The 20,332-nt window shown below is 39.2% G+C and overlaps 1 protein-coding gene across 2 annotated transcripts in view; it reads left to right on the plus strand.

Annotated features, from left to right (window-relative positions):
* The window catches only part of NSF (N-ethylmaleimide sensitive factor, vesicle fusing ATPase), a 210,663-nt gene extending 193,523 nt beyond the window's left edge, over window positions 1-17,140 (plus strand). The window contains exons 18-21 of one of the 2 annotated variants that reach the window (XM_007529655.3): window positions 7,992-8,126; window positions 10,872-10,985; window positions 15,174-15,229; window positions 15,711-17,140. In XM_007529655.3, coding sequence (XP_007529717.2) covers window positions 7,992-8,126; window positions 10,872-10,985; window positions 15,174-15,229; window positions 15,711-15,744 — 339 coding nt within the window. In that variant the 3' untranslated portion in view covers window positions 15,745-17,140. The remainder of the gene's footprint in view (window positions 1-7,991; window positions 8,127-10,871; window positions 10,986-15,173; window positions 15,230-15,710) is intronic. The other variant, XM_060203295.1, reaches the window with a different exon arrangement.
* Window positions 17,141-20,332: the final 3,192 nt, after the last annotated feature.

The raw sequence follows: 20,332 nt of genomic DNA on the forward strand, positions 1-20,332 counted from the left end.
AGTTTATTTCTTGAATGAGCTTAATGATTAATCTTTAGTCTTTCTATTTCATAGATACAGCTCTATATTATAGTCTTTCTCAGATCAGTGGATAAATTTACTGATTAAAGGCTTCTCTGGAATTAATGTGTATCATGAGTCCAATGACATTAGTTTAAAATTCATTCCTCTTCCATATTCTAAGTAGTTGGTTTTTAATGTTTTTATTAGTGATTTACAAAATTATGAGACAACAGGGGTAAAATTATTCACCATTCCCACCACCAAAGTTTTGTGTCCCCATTCCCTACATTGAAATTGTAGTAGGTCTCTCAAGGCCACAGACATGGGTAGACTATTATTTTTTTTTATATATGTGCCCTTTTTTTTTTTCTATAGTCCTGTTTTCTCTTCCTTTCTGAGTCATGCCTAGACTTGTTACTAATTCTGAATGTTCTTCGTTTTTTCCTCTTCTCTCTCCAGGTCCTGATGGAATTAGAGTTCAGAGCCCTCTGGTCATCTTCCCTAACTTTTCTCCCCCTCTAGGAGTATGGACCAAAATTCCAAGTAGATATTTTTAATGTGTTTCATCATAAAGAAAGATAATATGCAACCTGTGGTAGGGGATACAGTAGATAAGGTGTTGAATTCTCAAGCATGAGATGTGCCAGTCACTAGCTGCACCAGAAGATTTCAACCTTTATTTTCTTTGATATGCCTTTGTTTATGTGGGTACATTATCCATTCTTGACATAGTAATAGACAAGGGAAAAAAATGAACAAGATTTGAGTAAGCATGCCTTGTTGACAGTAGTTGTATGCAACAGTAGTAGTATATTCACAGAGACCTAAATTGAATTGTGTTGTCATGCAGTTATAACCTTCTTAAACATTTTTACTTTTCTACTTCTTTCTTTCTTTCTTTTTTTCTTCCTTTCTTTTTTGGCCTCCAAGGTTATTGCTGGGGCTCAGTGCCTGCACAATGAATTCACAGCTCCTAGAGGCTTTTTTTTTTTTTTTTGGAGGCTATTTTTTCCCCTTTTGTTGCCCTGGTTATTTTTTATCCTTGTTGTAGTTATTATTGTTGTTTTTATTGCTGTCATCGTTGAATAGGACAGAGAGAAATGGAGAGATAAGGGGAAGATGGAGAGGGGGAGAAAAAGATAAACACCTGCAGACCTGCTTCACTGTCTGTGAAGCGACTCCCCTGCAGGTGGGGATCCTTATGCCAGTCCTTGCACTTTGTGCCACGTGCGCTTACCCCATTGCACTACTGCCCGACTCCCTCAACTTATTTCTATATACTTTAATTTCCACTTAATACATTATTTTTTCACATCTATTTTAATGTCCTGAGTTTCCCAGATTAGTGAATAAATTTAGTGATTAAAGGGTTTTCGGGGGGGGCGGGGGACAGAGAGTGGTGCACCTGGTTAAGCGCTTTCATTAAAGTGCACAAGGACCTAGGTTCAAGCCTGCAGGTGGAAAGCTTCATGAGTGGTAATCAGGGCTGCAGGTATCTCTCTGCCTGTCTGTCTCTGTCTCTCTCTTTATCTTCCCTTCCGCTTTCAATTTCTGTCTCTATCCAATAATAAATAAAATAAAAATATTTTTAGAAAAGAAAATAATTTAAAAAAAGATTTCTCTGTGATGAGTCCAGTGACGTTAGTTTAAAATTCATTCCTCTTTCATCTTCCAGTTAGATATGTTTAATGTGTTTCATCATAAAGAAAGATAATATGCAACCTGGGTTAGGGGACACAGTAGATAAGGTGTCAGACTCTCAAGCAAGAGTTTCTGAGTTCCATCCCTAGCACTGCTTGCACCAGAGTGATGCTCTGGTTTTCTCTCCCACACTCCTTCTTATAAATAAATCTTTAAAAAGAAAAAAAGATAGGGGACTGGACAGTAAGCACAGCGGGTTATGCACACATGGCGCTAAGCTCAAGAACCGGCATAAAGATCCCAGTTCGAGCCCCCAGCTCCCCACCTGCAGGGGGGTTCAAGCCTGCAGATGGAAAGCTTCATGAGTGGTAATCAGGGATGCAGGTATCTCTCTGCCTTCTGTCTCTCTCTCTTTATCTTCCCTTCCGCTTTCAATTTCTCTGTCTCTATCCAATAATAAGTAAAATAAAAATATTTTTAGAAAAGAAAATCATTTAAAAAGCTTCTCTGTGAAATGAATGTATATCATGAGTCCAGTGACGTTAGTTTAAAATTCATTTCTCTTTCATCTTCCAGTTAGATATAAGGGCAGGTATCTATCTTCTCTCTCACTCTTTGTCTTCCCCTCCTCTCTCAATTTCTCTGTGTCTTATCCAAAAGCAGCAGCAGTGAAACAATAATAATAAATACAACAACAAGGGCAACAACAACAACAAAAAGATATATAGAATTTTGAATTCTTGGCCTGGTTTCCATTCCTTAAACAAGTTATGTTAGACTCAATAGTTTTATCAGTAAAAAAGCAATAATAAAGAGGTGCCACACTACAAAAAAGTAAATAGAGAGAGAGAGAGGGAGAGAGAGAGAGTCTCCATAAATATAAAAGTAAATAGAGTCTCCATATTGAGTGAGTAGATACATAAACCCATTCCCCCACCAACTCCCGGTAATCTGGAAGTTAAACTTTGTAGTCTTAGAAAGGAAATTGGAAAAGTCTTTTCTGGGAATAATGTAGATACACTGATCTTTGAAAGTTCCCCAATAATCAACCAAGCCAAACTCAGAGCTTCTAGGCATTCAGCAATCACCAGACACCTGAGGTAAGCCTCCAATGAGCAGGGAAAAAGAGAACGAGGAACTTAAAGGAAAGTGAGACAATGCAGAGAACAGAAGAAACATTATATATATATATATATATATATATATATATATATATATATATATATATATATATATATATATATTATACAGGGACCAGGAAATAGCTCACCCGGCAGAGCATACATTTTGCCACATGCGGGCTCAAAGCCCAACCACTACATGGGTGCAACAGGCAAAAGGAAAAGGATAGCTTCATGATCAGTGAAGCAATACTGTGGGACCTCTGTTTCTCTGTATGTATCTTTCTCCCTCTCTGTCTTTCACCCTTTATCTATATTCAGGGAGAAAGAGAGAAAGTCTGGCAAGCTTGCAGATACAGAAACCCTGACAGAAAATAAAAAATCATGGAGTTCTAAAATAAAGTACTATATGAAATATAACATGGTGTAGTAAAAGAGTACTTTAAAAAATCATAGAAAAACTTAATATAAAGTTTAGAAGATAAAACTTATGCTAACCCAGTAAGTACTAGAGGGGGTTGGAGGGGAGCAGCAAAGAAAAGTTGAAGATTCATCTTAGTAGACCTATATCCAGCTAAGTAAGATCTCAAGGAGTGTGGGTAGAGACAAGGAACAAAGCTAGGAAACAAATAGAAAATCTGAAATAAATAACCCAAGATATTTACTAATATTTACTAGTACTACGTGATTAGCATTTTCAGTTTAGAAAAGCCCCATCTACTATTTGGAAAACCAGTAAAGAAATATTTATCTTGAGATATTTCTAAATTATAGAGTGAGGATAAAGAAAAATTATTGAAATTATTTATTTTTTAAAAAGTTAGAAACAGTGGTCTGGGAGGTGGCACAGTGGATAAAACATTGGATTCTCAACCATGTGGTCCCAAGTTCAGTCTCCAGCAGCACATTTACCAGAGTGATGTCTGGTTCTTTCTCTCTTCTATCTTTCTCATGGATAAATAAATTATTAAAAAAAAAATTTAAGTTAGAAACAAAGAACTGGAAAGTCAGAATAGCATCAGTCTTCTAGCCAGCAACATAAAAGCAATTCCTTCAGAGTTCTAAAGGAAGAATTACTTCCAACCCTTTTCTCTATCTATACGTAGCCAAAATATCAAGTATAGAGTAGAAGAAAAAATATTTCCACACTCGCTGTCCTTAAATGTATACCTCTCATATAGCCTTTCTCAGGAATCTTTTAATGTGTATACAACACAGAAAAAAGGAAATAAATTATAAAAAGAATATACCTAAAATAGACCTACTAGCTTTTTCCAGAATGGAGACCCCAAGTCTCATCTGCTATATTCTTGTCTTTAGGTTCCTAACTATTAAACAATTTGTTCTGCTTTATGTCTTAGTGCTTTTTCAATCACCAGGTGCTACCATGACACCAACCTGATTTCCCCAAACAGAGGAAATCATCAGTGTACCCTGTACCGCCACCTCCCCAGAGCCCTGCCTCTTTAGGGAATGATAAGGACAGGCTGGGAGTGTGGATTGACCTGCCAGCGCCCAGGTGCAGTGGAGAAGCAATTACAGAAGTCAAACCTTCCACCTTCTGCACCCCATATTGACCTGGGTCCATGCTTCCAGAAGGATAAAGAATAGGAAAGTTTTCAAGGGAGGGGATGGGATACAGAAATCTGGTGGTAGAAATTGTGTGAAGTTGTACCCCTTTTATCCTATGGTATTGTCGATATTTTTTATTTTATAAATAAATAACAAATAAAAAATATAAAAAGAAATGCTGAGACACGGGGAATCTAAAGGGAAAAAAATGTTCTAGAATTACAGTTAGTAGGCTTATTCAGACTGAGCACTAAAAACAGATGACTGGAAAAGAATGTGGAAGGAGACTGGGGGGAGAAGGGGTTTAAAAGTCTCTGATATGTTTGAGTTTATTAAAAAGTTTTCATGGCTGTATTTGTTTAGGAATGAACCTATAATGAGTACCTAGTAAATTAATCAGAGGGGGGAAAATGACAATTATAAACCCTAATAAAAGCAAAATGTTGCCCGAGAATGGAAATTTAATGATCAACTACATAACTTCACTATAAATCATTTATATAATCATAATGCATACAGAATATAGATTTAACCAAGGAAGAGTAAGAAATGGGACAGAAATGGGGGAGGACAAGTGGAAAATTATTATTAAATCTACATCTTTCCTACTAAGTTAGTAACTGATACTTGTTTATTTAAGATTTTATTTCTTTATTCATGAGAAAGACAGGAGGAGAGAGAGAGAAAGAACCAGACATTACTCTGGTACATGTGTTGCCGGGGACCGAACTCAGGACCTCAAGCATGAGAATCCAATGCTTCATCTACTACACCACCTCCCGGACCTTTTTCTTTCTTCCTTCTTTCCTTCCCCCTCCCTCCCTCCCTTCCTTCCTTCCTTCCTTCCTTCCTTCCTTCCTTCCTTCCTTCCTTCCTTCCTTCCTTACCTCCAGGGTTATTGCTGGGGCTCAATACCTGCACTACATACAAATCCATGGCTCCTGGAGGTCCCCCCCCTTTTGTTGCCCTTGTTGTTTATCATTGTTTCATTGTTGTTATTATTGTTGTTATTGCTGTCATTGTTGTTGGGTGGGACAGAGAGAAATGGAGAGAGATGGGGGAGACAAAGATAGACACTCGCAGACCTGCTTCTCCGATTGTGAAGCAACCCCTCTCCCCACAGGTGGGAAGCTGGGGGCTGGGCCTAGGATCCTTAAGCAGGTCCTTGTGCTTTGTGCCACCTGTGCTGAACCTGCTGTGCTACCGCCCCGCCCCCAGTAACTGATATTTAAAGCTGAAAATAAAAATCTAAAAGTAGGTGTATAACTTTATCAGTAAAGATGAGTAAATACAAGAAGAGAAGCTGAAACTTATGTGCCTGAGGCCCCAGATTTTATCTCCAGCACTCCCATATGCTTCAGAGGTTCTCTGCTATCTCTTATAAAAATGATTAAGTCTTTAAAATAATAATAATAATAAAGGACAATCGAGATGTCTCACCTGGAAAGTGCCTGCTTTGCCTTGTACAAACCTAGGTTTGAGTCCAGTCCTCATCATACCTTCAGTGCTGTGATGTCTTTCTCCCCCTCCTTCTCTTTCTCTCTTTCTCTCTCTGTTTCTGTTTCTGTTTCTGTCTTTCTTCCTGAAAAAGTCAACCTGGAGCAGTGAAATCCTAGAGATGATGGATGGATGGATGGATGGATGGATGGATGGACAGATAGATAGCTAGATAGACAGACAGACAAAAAGCTAAGAAAATTGAAGATTACTGCCTCTGGAGAGAGGGTATCAATAATAATAATGATGGCTTAAACCATCATTATTTTTAATTAAATTTTTTGGGTTAAAATTTTAACTTGAGGCACCAAAGGTCCCAGATTCAACCCCCAGCATCACTGTAAGTGAACGCTGAGCAGTGCTCTAGTTAAATAAATAAATAAATTTTATTAAAAGTAAAAATTTATTTATTTATTTGGATTAGAAATAAGACTTGGGGCCTGTGAAGTAATGTGGTAAGGCACTGAACTTGAAAGCATGAAGGCCTGAGATTTATCTTCCTTGAATCCCGTGTGCCAGAATGATGTTCCAGTTCTTTCTGTCTTTTGTAAATATATAATTTTTTGTTATTTTAAAATTATTTCACTTTATTTTGATAAGACAGAGAGAAAATGAAAGGGGAAGGGAAATAGGGAGGAAGAGAGACACCTGCTGCACTGCTTCACTGCTCATAAAGCTTCCCCACTGCAGGTGGGTTAAGTTTATTTTTTAGTAAAGTAAAAGTTCAGAATCTGATGAAAAACACTTACCACCATGCCTTCCATGATTAAATTTAGTGTAAATATAAGCTATTATTACCCTTAAAAGTTTAATACAACCTTGCTAAGTGGGTAATAGGGTCTTCATTTCTTTCTTTCCCTCAATTCCCACTATGTATATAACATGTTGTCTATGGCATGTTGCAAATTATGTATATATTTGATTTTTTTTCTTTTTTTATATTTATTTTTATTTATTCCCTTTTGTTGTCCTTGTTGTTTTATTGTTGTAGTTATTATTGTTGTCATTGTTGTTGGATAGGACAGAGAGAAATGGAGAGGGGAGGGGGAAGACAGAGAGGGGGAGGGCCACATTCAGGGTCCCCTCCCAGCCCGGCCCGAGTTCGGGGTCCCCCTCGGCCGGCCACATCTGGGGTCCCCCTGAGCCAGGTCACATTGGAGGGCCCAGCCCGGCCAGGGGCAACCTTGCAGGGCGAGTTCCATCCTCTGCCGGGCTCTGGGCTCTGGTGGCGACTCCTGACTGTTGGCTTTGCTGGCTGCCCGGCCCGCCCGGGGTGGGGGTCCCGGGGTGGGTCCCCCTGTGGGTGTCCCTCTGGCCTGGCCGGGCGCCCCGGCTCCGCCTCCCTGTAGCCGTGCCGGGGTCACTTTGGTCTCAGCGCTGGTCCATCGGATCGGCCGCCCCGGGCGATCTGCAGACCTGTTTCATCGCTTGTGAAGCGACACCCCTGCAGGTGGGGAGCCAGGGCTTGAACCAGGATCCTTATGCGGGTCCTTGTGCTTAGTGCCACCTGCGCTTAACCCGCTGCGCTACAGCCCGACTCCCTATATTTGATTTTTTAAAAGAATTTCTTTTTTTTTTTTAATATTTATTTTCCCCTTTGTTGCCCTTGTTGTTTCTCATTGTTGTTATTGTTGGATAGGACAGAGAGAAATGGAGAGAGGAGGGGAAGACAGAAAGGGGAAGAGAAAGATAGACACCTGCAGACCTGCTTCATCACTTGTGAAGCGACTCCTCTGCCGGTGGGGAGCTGAGGGCTCAAACGGGGATCCTTACGCCGGTCCTTGCACTTTGCGCCACGTGCACTTAACCGGCTGTGCTACCACCCGACTCCCTATCTATTTGATTTGATATCTCCCTGACTAGTTAGTCCATTTGTTTTATTGATAGGGGTGAGGGGAAAACAAACAAATAAAAATCCTGCTGCTTCTGTCTGAAACGTGTTTTGAAATATTGCTCTTTTTGTTCATGTTGTTGGTAACATTTTCTAAAATATTGTTATGAGAAGTGTACTGGTTTTTTTCTTTTTTTCCCCTTTTGCCTGATCATTTGCATTGCATTTACTTAACTGCACTTGCAATTAATGAATGGGTATTTTTCAAGTTTACTCTAGTTTGTCCTGTTGCAAGCATATTCAACACATTTTCTCCCTACAATCAGGGTCGCAAGCTTCTCATCATTGGGACCACTAGCCGTAAAGATGTCCTTCAGGAGATGGAAATGCTCGATGCTTTCAGTACCACTATCCACGTGCCCAACATTGCCACAGGAGAGCAGTTGCTGGAGGCTTTGGAGGTAAAAATGAATCAGTGAATTGCACAGTGGCTGTAAGAGAGAAGTTGAGGTTAAAAATAATGCTAAGAAGCACCTAGTATTTAGTTTCTTTGACATTGCACCTAGTATTTAGTTTCTGTGTTAATCTGGAATATGAGGCCTGGGATATACTGTCAGTCATTCGCAAGAAGAGATGATATAAGTGATTAATTTTCTACAAACTGCCACAAATGACTCACTGTATCCCCAGCATAACAGGGTATATAAATTCCATGGAAAAGAAATAGGAAAGTAGTCAATATAGAAAAATAGTCATTCTTAGTAGCTCTCAATACATTAATTTGTATTTAATCAATTGGAACAATAATTATAAGCTTATACTATGAAAGTGCCATCCGGGAGTTGAGCGTTAGCGCAGCGGATTAAGCGCACGTGGCACGCAAGGACAGGTGTAAGAATCCCAGTTCCAGCCCCAAGCTCCCCACTTGCAGGGGAGTCGCTTCACAGGCGGTAAAGCAGGTCTGCAGGTGTCTATCTTTCTCTTCCCCTCTCTGTCTTCCCCTCTTCTCTCCATTTCTCTCTGTCCTATCCAACAATGATGACTTCAGTAACTACAACAATAAAACAACAAAGGCAACAAAAGGGAAAATAAATAAATATTTAAAAAAAATTTTTTTTAAGTTCCATCCTACATTTTTTGAGAGTGGCAAAGTAATTTTTTTCTAAATATTTACCTTATTTATTTTGTGGGTTATAGAAATAGGCTAAAATAACACTCTGGTATATGTGTTGCCAGGGATTGAACTCAGGACCTCATGTTTGTAAACACAAAGCTTTACCACTGTACCACCTCTCAAGCTGCTAGTATTTCTTTTAACATTCTCTTTGCATTAATCTTTGGATTTATATCAATGTGCACAAATATCTTGTGGTCTGCTGGAAAATATTGTTCACCAGAGTCAGGAAGTCTTTTTAAAATCTTCAAGATACACATACTTGGGGCATACTCCCAACAATTTAAAAATTATCTGAGTGACTGTGGTCCAGGAGGTGGCACAGTAGATAAAGCATTGGATTCTCAAGCATGAGGCCCTAGTTCAATCCCCGGCAGCACATGTACCAGAGTGATGTCTGGTTCTTTCTCTCTCCTCCTATCTTTCTCATTAATAAATAAATAAGTTCCTTTAAAAAAATTAAAAAAGAAATTATCTGAGTGACCATGGAAGTAGCACAGTGGATAATAAGCACGAGGTCCCGATGTCCATTCCCGCCATCTCATGTGCTAGAGTGATGCTCTGGTTTTCTCTTGCTCTCTCACTAATAGATAAACAGGTCTTTGGAGAAGAGAGGGAGAGGGAGAGAGAAAGAAGGAAGAAAGCAAGGAAAGAAGGGAAAACGATATAACAGATGTTTTCAGACTGCCTGTTTGAACTTTTGTACCAGGGTTGGATAAGAGAATTAAATTTAGCTGACAGATACACATACAGATTCTTCCTAGAAAGGAATGTTAAAATTTTTAACTGGTATTTACTGTGGATTTGTTCTTCTTTTATAACTCAGAAAATATATCTCTAAATTATAATGGAGGGGGCAGGGTGGGGGCATACATATTACCAACAGCAAGGGCCGGGGTTCAAGCCCCTACTTACAACCTGAAGCAGGGACTCTTCATTAGTAGTGAAGCAGGTATGCAGTGTCTTATCTTTCTCTTTCCCTATCTCCCCTCCCCTCTCCAGTTCTCTCTGTTCTACCTAATTTTAAAAAAGAAAAACTTAGGAAAAAATGACCACTGGTATATCTGTAGTGCTGCTGACACCAAGCCCCAGTGATAACCCTGGTGGCAATAAATAAATAAATAAATAAATAAATTTTAATGGAGGACAACAGGAAAATAGAGCTGAGGACACTGTTATTTACCTTCATAATTATACCTAGTAACTTGAGAAAGGTCAGTGTAGATTTTTATTTTTTATAGATATACAGTTTTTATTTATATTTACTTTTATTTTCTGTTTATAAAAAAAGAAACACTGACAAAAACCATAGGATAAGAGGGGTACAACTCCACACAATTCCCACCACCAGAATTCTGCATCCCATCTCCTCGCCTGACAGCCTTCCCACTCTTTATTCCTCTGGGAGCATGGACCAAGGGACATTATGGGACACAGAAGGTGGAAGGTCTGGCTTCTGTAATTGCTTCCCCACTGAACATGGGCATTGGCAGGTCGATCCATACTCTCAATCTGTCTGTCTCTTTCTCTAGTGGAGGAAGGGCTCTGGGGAAGCAGGGCTTCAGGACACATTGGTGGGGTCGTCTGCCCAGGCAAGTCCAGCTGGCATCACGGTAGCAACTGGAACCTGGTGGCTGAAAGAAGAATTAACATATAAAGCCAAACGAATTGTCAACTACTCATGAACTGGAATAGTGCAGTTGAAGAGTTGGGGGGCCCTCAATTTTGTAGATAGTCAGCAGTCCTATTTTAGTTATATTCCAAAGGGCCCATGACTATATTAGTGTTGTTTTTTTTTTCCCCTGAGCCTGAAATCTGATATGCAGGTGGACCCAAGTTATTGTATAGGGAGATGATGTCATGGCTGGAAAAAGGTCCAGAAAGCTGGATCAGGGAAGAGAATAGCTCCCAAATATGGGAAAGGTATATAAATGTTGTTGACTGTATGTAGATTTTTAAATATGCATGAGAATTAACTGATGTTGTTGTGCTTACTATAAAATTTCTTTCATTGCTTTTATTGTTTTCATAGCTTTTGGGCAACTTCAAGGATAAGGAACGGGCCACAATCGCCCAGCAAGTCAAAGGGAAAAAGGTCTGGATAGGAATCAAGAAGCTACTTATGTTGATTGAGATGTCCCTCCAGGTAATTTCTTCATTTTTTTCATTTTTTTCCTAAGGTTTTAGGCTTCATTTTTTTCCTAAGGTTTTAATGAATTTAAATGATACTTTCTTTTATGTTACCTTCAAACTCAAGTTGATATTATCCTGCAACCATAACTTATTGGTACTTTAATACTTTGCTTTTTCTCTTTTTTATTTTCTTTTGTTTCAGAACACGTTTTCCCCACCATCTTTAAATAAAATGACTTGAGGTGAGGAAGATAGCTTAGTGCTTATGTGAAATCATGCCTGAAGCTCAAAGATCCCAGATTTAATTCCCCATACCACCATAAGCCAGAGCTGAGTAGTGCTCTGGTTAAAAAATAAGTACAATAATAATAATAATGTAAAAATAAATTTAGTGGTCTTGGAGGTGGCACAGTGAGTGGATAAAGCATTAACTCTCAAGAATGAAGCCCTGAGTTCAATCCCTGGCAGCATATGTACCAGAGTGATGCCTGGTTTTACACTTGATCTTAGCCAAAAGGCCGAGAAGCGATGTGATGTCTGGTTCTTTCTCTCTCTCCTCTTATCTTTCCTATGAATAAATAAAATCTTTAAAAATAAATAAGTAAATAAATTTCCAAAAATAACTTATGTTTTTTAATCTGAAACTGCTCTGATATTAAAATTTCATTGCTTCCTAGACCATGAGCTTTAGGTCCCACTGCACTTGTAACTCCCCCATGCTCTCCCCTGTTGAAAGTTGTCCTCATGACAACTTCAATAACTTGATTTTTTTTAAATATTGGGTTGTTTGTAAAGTCATGATGCATTTTTGCACAGAAAAATGCATCATGACTTTTCCAACACCCAATTATTTATTTATTTATTTATTGTATAGGGACAGAAAAAAATTGAGAGGGAAGGGGGAGATAAGGAGAAAGGAAGAGAGATATCTGCAGCACTGCTTCACTACTCATAAAGCTTCCTCCCAGCAGGTAGGAGCTGGGTGCTTAAACCTAGGCCCTAGTGCATTGTAATGTGAGCTTGAATCTTACTAAATGTTTAGCCACTTGCTCTTATGGGAAAAGTAGTGAATTGTAACATGAATTTGCACCCCCCCAAAAAAAAGTGGCCAAATGGTCTCTAAGACATAGTGAGAACTATTTTTAAAAATGCAGTTCTGAGAGTCCAGCAGTAGCGCAGTAGGTTAAGCGCAAGTGGCGCAAAACGCAAGGACCGGCATAAGAATCCTGGTTCGAGCCCCGGCTCCCCACCTGCATGAGAGTCGCTTCACAGGTGGTGAAGCAGGTCTGCAGGTGTCTATCTTTCTCTCCCCCTCTCTGTCTCCCCTCCTCTCTCCATTTCTCTCTGTCCTATCCAACAACAACAATAATAATAACTACAACAATAAAACAACAAGGGCAACAAAAGGGAATAAATAAGTAATTTTTTTTTAATGCAGTTCTGGGAGTCGGGTGGTAGCGCAGTGGGTTAAGCGCAGATGGCACAAAGCGCAAGGACCAGGCATAAGGATCCCAGTTTGAGCCCCCGGCTCCCCACCTATAAGGGGGTTGCTTCACAAGCGGTGAAGCAGGTCTGCAGGTGTCTCTTTTTCTCTCCCCTTCTCTGTCTTCCCCTCCTCTCTCCATTTCTCTCTGTCCTATCCAACAACAATGACATCAATAACAACAATAATGATTACAACAATAAAAAACAAGGGCAGCAAAAATGGGAATAAATAAATAGTTTCTAAAATGTTCTTTTTAATTTTTTTCTTCATTTATTGGATAGAGAGCAAAATTGACAGGGAAATGGGAGCTAGAAAGGGAGAGAGAGGCCAAGTAGAGTGGTTTATCTGGTTGAGTACATATGTTACAATGCACAAAGACCCAAGTTCAAGCCTCTGGTCCCCACCTGCAGGGGAAAAGCTTTACAATCGGTGAAGCAGTGCTCCAGGTTTCTCTCTCTCTACCCCCCATATATATCTCATCCTTCTCAATTTCTCTCTGTATCTATCCAATAAATAAATAAAAACACATTTTAAAAAGAGAGAGATAGCTGTAGCACTTCTTTTTTAATTTTTTTTATATTTTATTTTCCCTTTTGTTGCCCTTGTTTTTCTTGTTGTTGTAGTTATTGTTGTTGTTTATGATATCATCATTGTTCGATAGGACAGAGAGAAATGGAGAGAGGAGGGGAAGAAAGAGAGGGGGAGAGAAAGATAGACACACCTGCAGACCTGCTTCACCACCTGTGAATTGACTCCCCTGCAGGTGGGGAGCCGGGGGCTCAAATTGGGACCCTATGCTGGTCCTTGCACATGGACCACGAACAAATGGAAACTCAAAATGAATGCTTTCTCATCATTACTAGTAAATTATTTTATAATAAACTGTGGTCTTCAGAAATCTGAAGTTTAATCTATTAAACTTTCAGCAACACTACTTTGAAAAAGATTAATCTTGGTAAAGTTACATATACAGATGTATTGGTTCTTTCCTTGGGAAAAGATAAACCTGTCAGGCAGTCAGGTAGTCTACTCTTTTTTTTTTTTTTTTAAATAATTGCATAGAAGAAACTATGTGGGCTTTTCTCCCCAATCCCTACCCCTTCCTCTTCCTTTGATGCCTGCAGGTCAGTAATCAAGTTAATGCCTCTTATGTATGTGGGGTAGAAAGTGAGAGTGGGGCACTCAGGTCTAATCTTCAGCAACTGACAATTCATAGGCCTCTGAGTTTGAACCCCTTCATGTCAAATGGATTTCGTGCAGCTGAGTGAATTCTCTTTAGATCTGACTCAGGAAGACTGAACTAAAGTAGAGAGGCATGTAGTTTAGCAGAATATAAGTCATGTTACCTCTCTGTTCATGATTCTGTTAAAACTTGCACAGTGCCGAGGATCTGCTCTGACTGGATGTCACCTGAGGGAATAAAGTCATTTATCTAGATTACTTTTTTCCTCCCTTTCTCTTGACTTTTAATTCCATAGCTACAGGCAAGTCAGTAAGTCGTTGCTCACACATATTAAATATATTTAATGGGCAAAGACCTGCAAGTACTGACTACAACTGAGCTCCAGCCAGTTCCCTTTTTTCAAAAAGAACTTGACAATTGATTCATATGTAATTCTATTCCCGAAGAGGAAAAATGTTTCTTTTGTTAGCTATTCACACTTTTTCATAGTCCTTTGTAGTCTGACCTCTTAACTTTGATACATCTGAAACTTCTGTTCAATATTTTTCTTCCATAGAAGAAAAAAAAATTAAGTAGTTGAAAGGGGAATCCAATTGCACCTTTATCCATAGTTGTACTGAGAATTTGAAAAATATTGCTAGAGGGCAGGGAGTTCCCTGCTGGGAAACAGACTCCTTCCCTAGAACATTTTTTTAAAAGTTAGATGTTTTTTCTTACAATAAAAATCATCTTAAGGAATTAAAGATGGTCTTTAATGATCATTTTCTGGATCACTGCACATATCTGGCTGACCAATGAGTATAAAATATAGTTCCATTGGTGTAAGTGTGAATGTAAGTGAAAATGAATAGAGATAAATAATGACATGAACTGAGCACCTGGACCTTCATCTTTTCAGAGACATGAGACTGTTCTCAGTCAGGGGATACACAGGTTACCCAGCATCCTCCTATCAGAGGAGTTCACTCTTCATTTTTCTGCACAACCTTTTTTTCCCCCATTAATAGCAAAGAAAAAACTACAAGGGGGGCTAAGGCTAAGAAAAGCTAATATGCTGATCATATAAAGCTAATGTCATTTATAAGATATTTTAATCCACTTCAGTTACTTTAAGTTTGATCTCTCCCCCCCCCCCTTAGATAAGGTCTATGCATTGGATGCTATTTACATCCCAGTGAAGGGCCACCACCTGGCTTCACTCTTGTGCCTGTCAGCAACAGCATCCTTATCCTCACATAACGCAACTAAGGGAGCACTCAACTAGAGTTGGTCTCCACATTGGTCATTTGGAGACTCGCACAAAGTGATTCTCTACCCTAGAAACTATACTCTACTATACTATTCAATTCTCTTGAATGACATAATCTACTTTGCTGAGTACCAGAATAGCAGTCAAGGAGCAGGAAAGGCATTTCTCTTACTTAGCAGGGCACTGTTGGAAGTATGAAACCAAGACTTTTCTCGGCATGAAGTAAGATAATTATTCTAAGGCACCACTGACCTGTCTTCTTTATTTTTTCTGATGTATCTAGATGGATGCTGAGTACCGTGTGAGAAAATTCTTGGCCCTCTTACGAGAAGAAGGAGCGTAAGTATATCCAACACTTAGACAGTCAGCCAAACTTACCACTCTAAATCATGACTAGTCATTGAGTTGTTATACAGTGCATATAAATGTGAATTCTCAACTTTTCTTGGACAACTTTTTTCCATTTATTAGAACTCTTTGCTGTGTTGTAGGTCTGAGATACCAAGCCAGGAAAGTGGTTATACTGTTGGGTTGCTCTCCCTGTCCTGCTTCACAAAACTTCCTTGTCACAGTGCAGGAAAAAACAGGATGGTACATATTATTAGAACCTGCTTTTAAATACATGGAACTATGACCATTTCCTTTTGTGAAATAATTGTCTAATAGCAGGCGCATAGTGGGAAAGTGTAGAAAAATCATTAAGAAGATTTTAGTTATAATGAATGACTTTTTGTAGATGAAAATAAAATATAAACAATTATAAATAAAAATTAAATAACAACTTAAACCCTCATTTTTTTTAATGTGTGTTATTTTCCAGTAGCCCCCTTGACATTAAAACTGAGCTATTTTAAAATACATAATGACCAAGAGAAGTGACCGAACTGAAGATGGCCTGGGATCTTCACTCAACTTATTCAAGATACTGGACTTAGTGAATGTTCCTGACCTTCAACATGTGCTCACTCTGCATGACTAGTGCAATAAACTGCCCTCCTTATGATTATTGAAGTGTTTTGTGGAAGTCCAAGTTTACTTTAGAATGCTGTGCTTACCTTTCTGTGCAAGCTGATTCTTTCTTCCTCTGCTTTTCATTGTGGGAGATATACTGTACTTGTGAGCACTACAACTTTTAAGCTCCATTACTACCACCTCTCACCCCAAATGCTTGATAAATATATGATATGGAAATAGGCCATTAGAAGGGACAGTGTAAATTAGTAATAATGAATAGAAGTAAGGGTTGAAAGGGATTATTTTACAATTGGATATTTGGTTAAAAGTGTCTCTCAGAAAACTGGTTACCATGTTGGCTGTGATATCCCCTTAATATAATTAGCTTACTCTGTGGTAAGAGGTATACTCATCACTGCCATTTGGAAGATGTTGTTAGAAACTTGTGAGAGAGATGTGTGTAGGAAATTACATATCCCTAACTAGAAAGGAGTTATTAAAATAAAGTCATGGACAGACTTCTGAGAGTTAATCAGTGTCCAATCAAAATGGATCAATTTCATAGTTTAATTTGCTAGTACTGCCACATTTTCTTTTCTGTAACTTAATGACTTAGAATCTGTTCTTTCTTTGTTTCAGATTACCTGCACTTTCTAGCATTTAAGTAAAACACCGTTCTCTGGGGTGGTCGTGGGGAATCAGCTATGAGTCTGCTCCCCTCAACCCCTTAATGTCCATTCCAATACATGGAATATATTTCCTTTACCTCCTACTTCTTCCAAAGGGAAGGAGAATTGGGTAGTTTGTCTTATGTCTGAAAGAATATGATTAGGTAATGAGACTTTAGGGAGCATGCCATTGTTCCCCCAGTTCTACTTGAAATTTGAAGAGATCAGAAATCTTCTGAAGGTTGCTGGCCGCTGTCTGTGAGGCTTACTGTCCTTAGGTGTGGCTCTGTCCTTTTTCCCTGTGGTACAAACAGTTTATCTATATATCTTGGTATCTATTTTTGCTCAATTTGTATGTCATATCTGCTTTGGAGTTTTCACTCCTAGCTTATTTTGTGGCTTTTTAAAAACTGGATTGATTGTACTGTATATTCTGTGATTTGGTAGCTAGTATTTGTTTTAATTCTTGCCTCTTTTCTCTTCCCTGGAAGCAACACACATTGTATTAACTTTTATCTCTTGTTGAGTGAGGTTAATGTCTTTGTTCAAACTATATTGAAAAAAATAAATATTATATTGTTTAATGCAAATGAAGGAATGCAATAAAGAGTATACATACTGGAAAACATTCTGCAGATAAAAGTTTTGTATAAAACATCACATATGACTGATATGAAGAAGGGGCTCAGAAAAAACGTCCACCTGGCATTGCTATGACTGACATTTAGAGATGGATTATTTATATATTTACTTTATTTATTTGGGGGGAGTGGAACTGAGGCCTCAAACATGCACAATTTCACCATTCCAGGCCATTTTTTATTCAGATATATACAGAGAGACATTACAATACTGAAGCTTCCTCTGTTGTCATGGTATCTTCTATGTGGTTTTGGGGATGAAATCCAACTTTTAAAAAAAAAAAAATCCCTTTTGTTGCCCTTGTTTTATTGTTGTAGTTATCATTGTTATTGATCATTGTTGGATAGGACAGGGAGAAATGGAGAGAGGAGGGGAAGACAGAGAGGGGAAGAGAAAGATAGACACCTGCAGACCTGCTTCACTGCTTGTGAAGCGACCCCCCTGCAAGTGGGGAGCTGGGGCTTGAACTGGATTCCTTATGCCAGTCCTTGTGCTTTGCATCACCTGTAAATCCAACTTTCATGCATGATAGTGCAGGTCTCCTACCTGGTGAGTTATCTCTTGGGGCCCCTATTACTATTATATGAACTTTAGAAAGTATAATTATTTTTAAAAGAAAGGCAGATAATCAGGAACAACACAATGGGTCCTTTTGTGGGTCCCCACAAGACCTCAATGTGGATTGATCATATTAGGTAAGTAATGTTCCATTCTCCAAAGGGAGGTTGGACAACATACTCTGTCTATACCCAAGGAAGATGGGTCCCAAAATTAGTGCAGCCTGGAATGTTCCTAGCCATGACCACAGAATGCGATCTCAGACCTACAGGGATGCAGAGGTTACATAGGCTCTTGTGCTGAATATGAGCCCCAAATCAAACTGGTGGGGTTTACAGTTAACAATATTTATATACTTTCCCCATATTTGGGAGCTACTCTCTTCACTGATCCAGCTTTCTAGTCCTTTTTCCAACTATGACACCATCTCCCCAGACAATAACCTGGGTCCACCTGCATATCAAATGTCAGGCTTAGGCAAAAACTAGTAAAGTCATGGCCCCTTTGGAATATACCTAAAACAGATCTACTAGCTTTTTCCAAAATGGAGACCCCAGATTTTCATCTGCAATATTCTTGCCTTTACATTCATGATTAGTCAACAATTTGTTTTGCATTATATCTTAACTCTTTCAGCCACCAGATTCCATATGATACCAACCTTACTTCCTGGAGCAGAGGACCCCACCATGTGTCTCGGAGCCCTGCCTCCCCAGATCCATGCCTAACTAGGGAAAGAGAGAGACAGGCTGGGAGTATGGGATCAACCTGCCAACACCTATGTTCAGTGGAGAAGCAATTACAGAAGCCAGACCTTCTACCTTCTGCACCCCATAATGACCCTGGGTCCATGCTCCCAGAGGATAAAGAGGAAAGGTATCAAGGGAGGGGACGGGATATGGAGCTCTGGGGGTGGACATTGTGGGGAAATGTATCCCTCTTATCCTGTAGTCTTGATAAAAAAAAGAATGAAGAAAAAGAAAGGCAGATAAACAGTATTTTTTTAAGGTTAGTGAACAGATTCTTTATACTAGGGAGTCGGGCGGTGGTGCAGTGGGTTAAGCGCGGCGCAAAGCGCAGGGACTGGCATAAGCATCCCGGTTCAAGCCCCCGGCTCCCCACCTGCAGGGGAGTCGCTTCACGGGCGGTGAAGCAGGTCTACAGGTGTCTATCTTTCTCTCCCCTCTCTCTCTGTCTTCCCCTCCTCTCTCCATTTCTCTCTGTCCTATCCAACAACAAAGCAACGTCAACAATGGCAATAATAACCGCAACGAGGCTGCAACAACTAGGGCAACAAAAAGGGGGGAAAATGGCCTCCAGGAGCAGTGGATTCATGGTGCAGGCACCGAGCCCAGCAATAACCCTGGAGGAAAAAAAAAAAAAAAAAGATAAAAAAAAAAGATTCTTTATACAATTTACCTTTAAAAAAAAACAAAAACCTGAAGAGTATCAACACCATAAGTGGTAATAAACCAGAAAGTTGTTTCTCAGTTTGGATCATTTCCTTATATGTACTAACAGAGGAACTCAAACATGCTTCGTGATATTTCTCCATATGATTTATTTTGGCATTCTTCGTCCTTTTTTCTTGTTTCTGTTTTTCACATCATTTAGGCTATCCTACCATAAGAGTTGGCTCAAGTTAACAAGAACCTATGGTAAAAGTCCATCTTCAGAGCCTTTCTGACAGCAGAGCTGTTTCTCCAGGAGCTAGTCACATTCTTTTAGATAAGAAGACCATCCCGCCACCCTGGTCCCTTGAGAAGGTAAATTCTTGAAACAATCCCAGTGTTCATTAAGGATGCTGGGGGCCAAGGAAGTGCTTTAGCAGCAGAGTGTGTACCTTGCATTTGTGAGGTCCTAGGTTCAACCATTGGCAATACATTGCATATGATGTAGTGCTTTGTTCCTTTACTTTTTCATAATTTTCTAAATATTGTGAAGCTTTCCCCCTGCTGGGGGACCAGGGAGCTTGAACCCAAGTCCTTGTGTATTGTAACATGTGCACTACCACCCAGTCCCTGTCATAAATATTTTAAATAATATAACTTTTAAAAGATGATGCTGAGCAAGAGTGTATGAGATTATGACATGACCTGATGATAAACAAAGAGAACTTTAGCTAGCTGCTGTCTTACTCCTCTTCATCTATAGATAAACTATTATGTGGCTATATTTTTTTTAAAAACTTATTCACTTACTAATAAGAAAGAATGAATGATGTGGTCTGGGAGGTGGTGCAGTGGATAAAGCATTGGACTCTCAAGCTTGAAGTCCTGAGTTCAATCCCCAGCAGCACATGTACCAGAGTGATGCCTGGTTCTTTCTCTCCTATCTTTTTCATTAATAAATAAATAAAAATTTTTAAAAAGTGAATGAAAGAGAACCAGTGCCTGGTTCAAAACATGTTATTTTGTCCTTTCTAAATTTGTATATCTTAACAGAACTACATTTAAAAAAACCATAACACACACTAAGACTGTATAATAGTGGTTAAAATGTAAAATGTTTTGCCTTAAGGCTGTCTTCATGTCCTAAACACTCAGTGAAGAGTGACCTTTAGGTTTCAGCAGCACGTTGTGGAGTAAATTCAAGAATATCTAATAATCAGGCCCTGGTA

This window comes from Erinaceus europaeus, chromosome 12 (assembly GCF_950295315.1).
Source record: "Erinaceus europaeus chromosome 12, mEriEur2.1, whole genome shotgun sequence".
In the NCBI taxonomy this organism is placed as follows: domain Eukaryota; kingdom Metazoa; phylum Chordata; class Mammalia; order Eulipotyphla; family Erinaceidae; genus Erinaceus; species Erinaceus europaeus.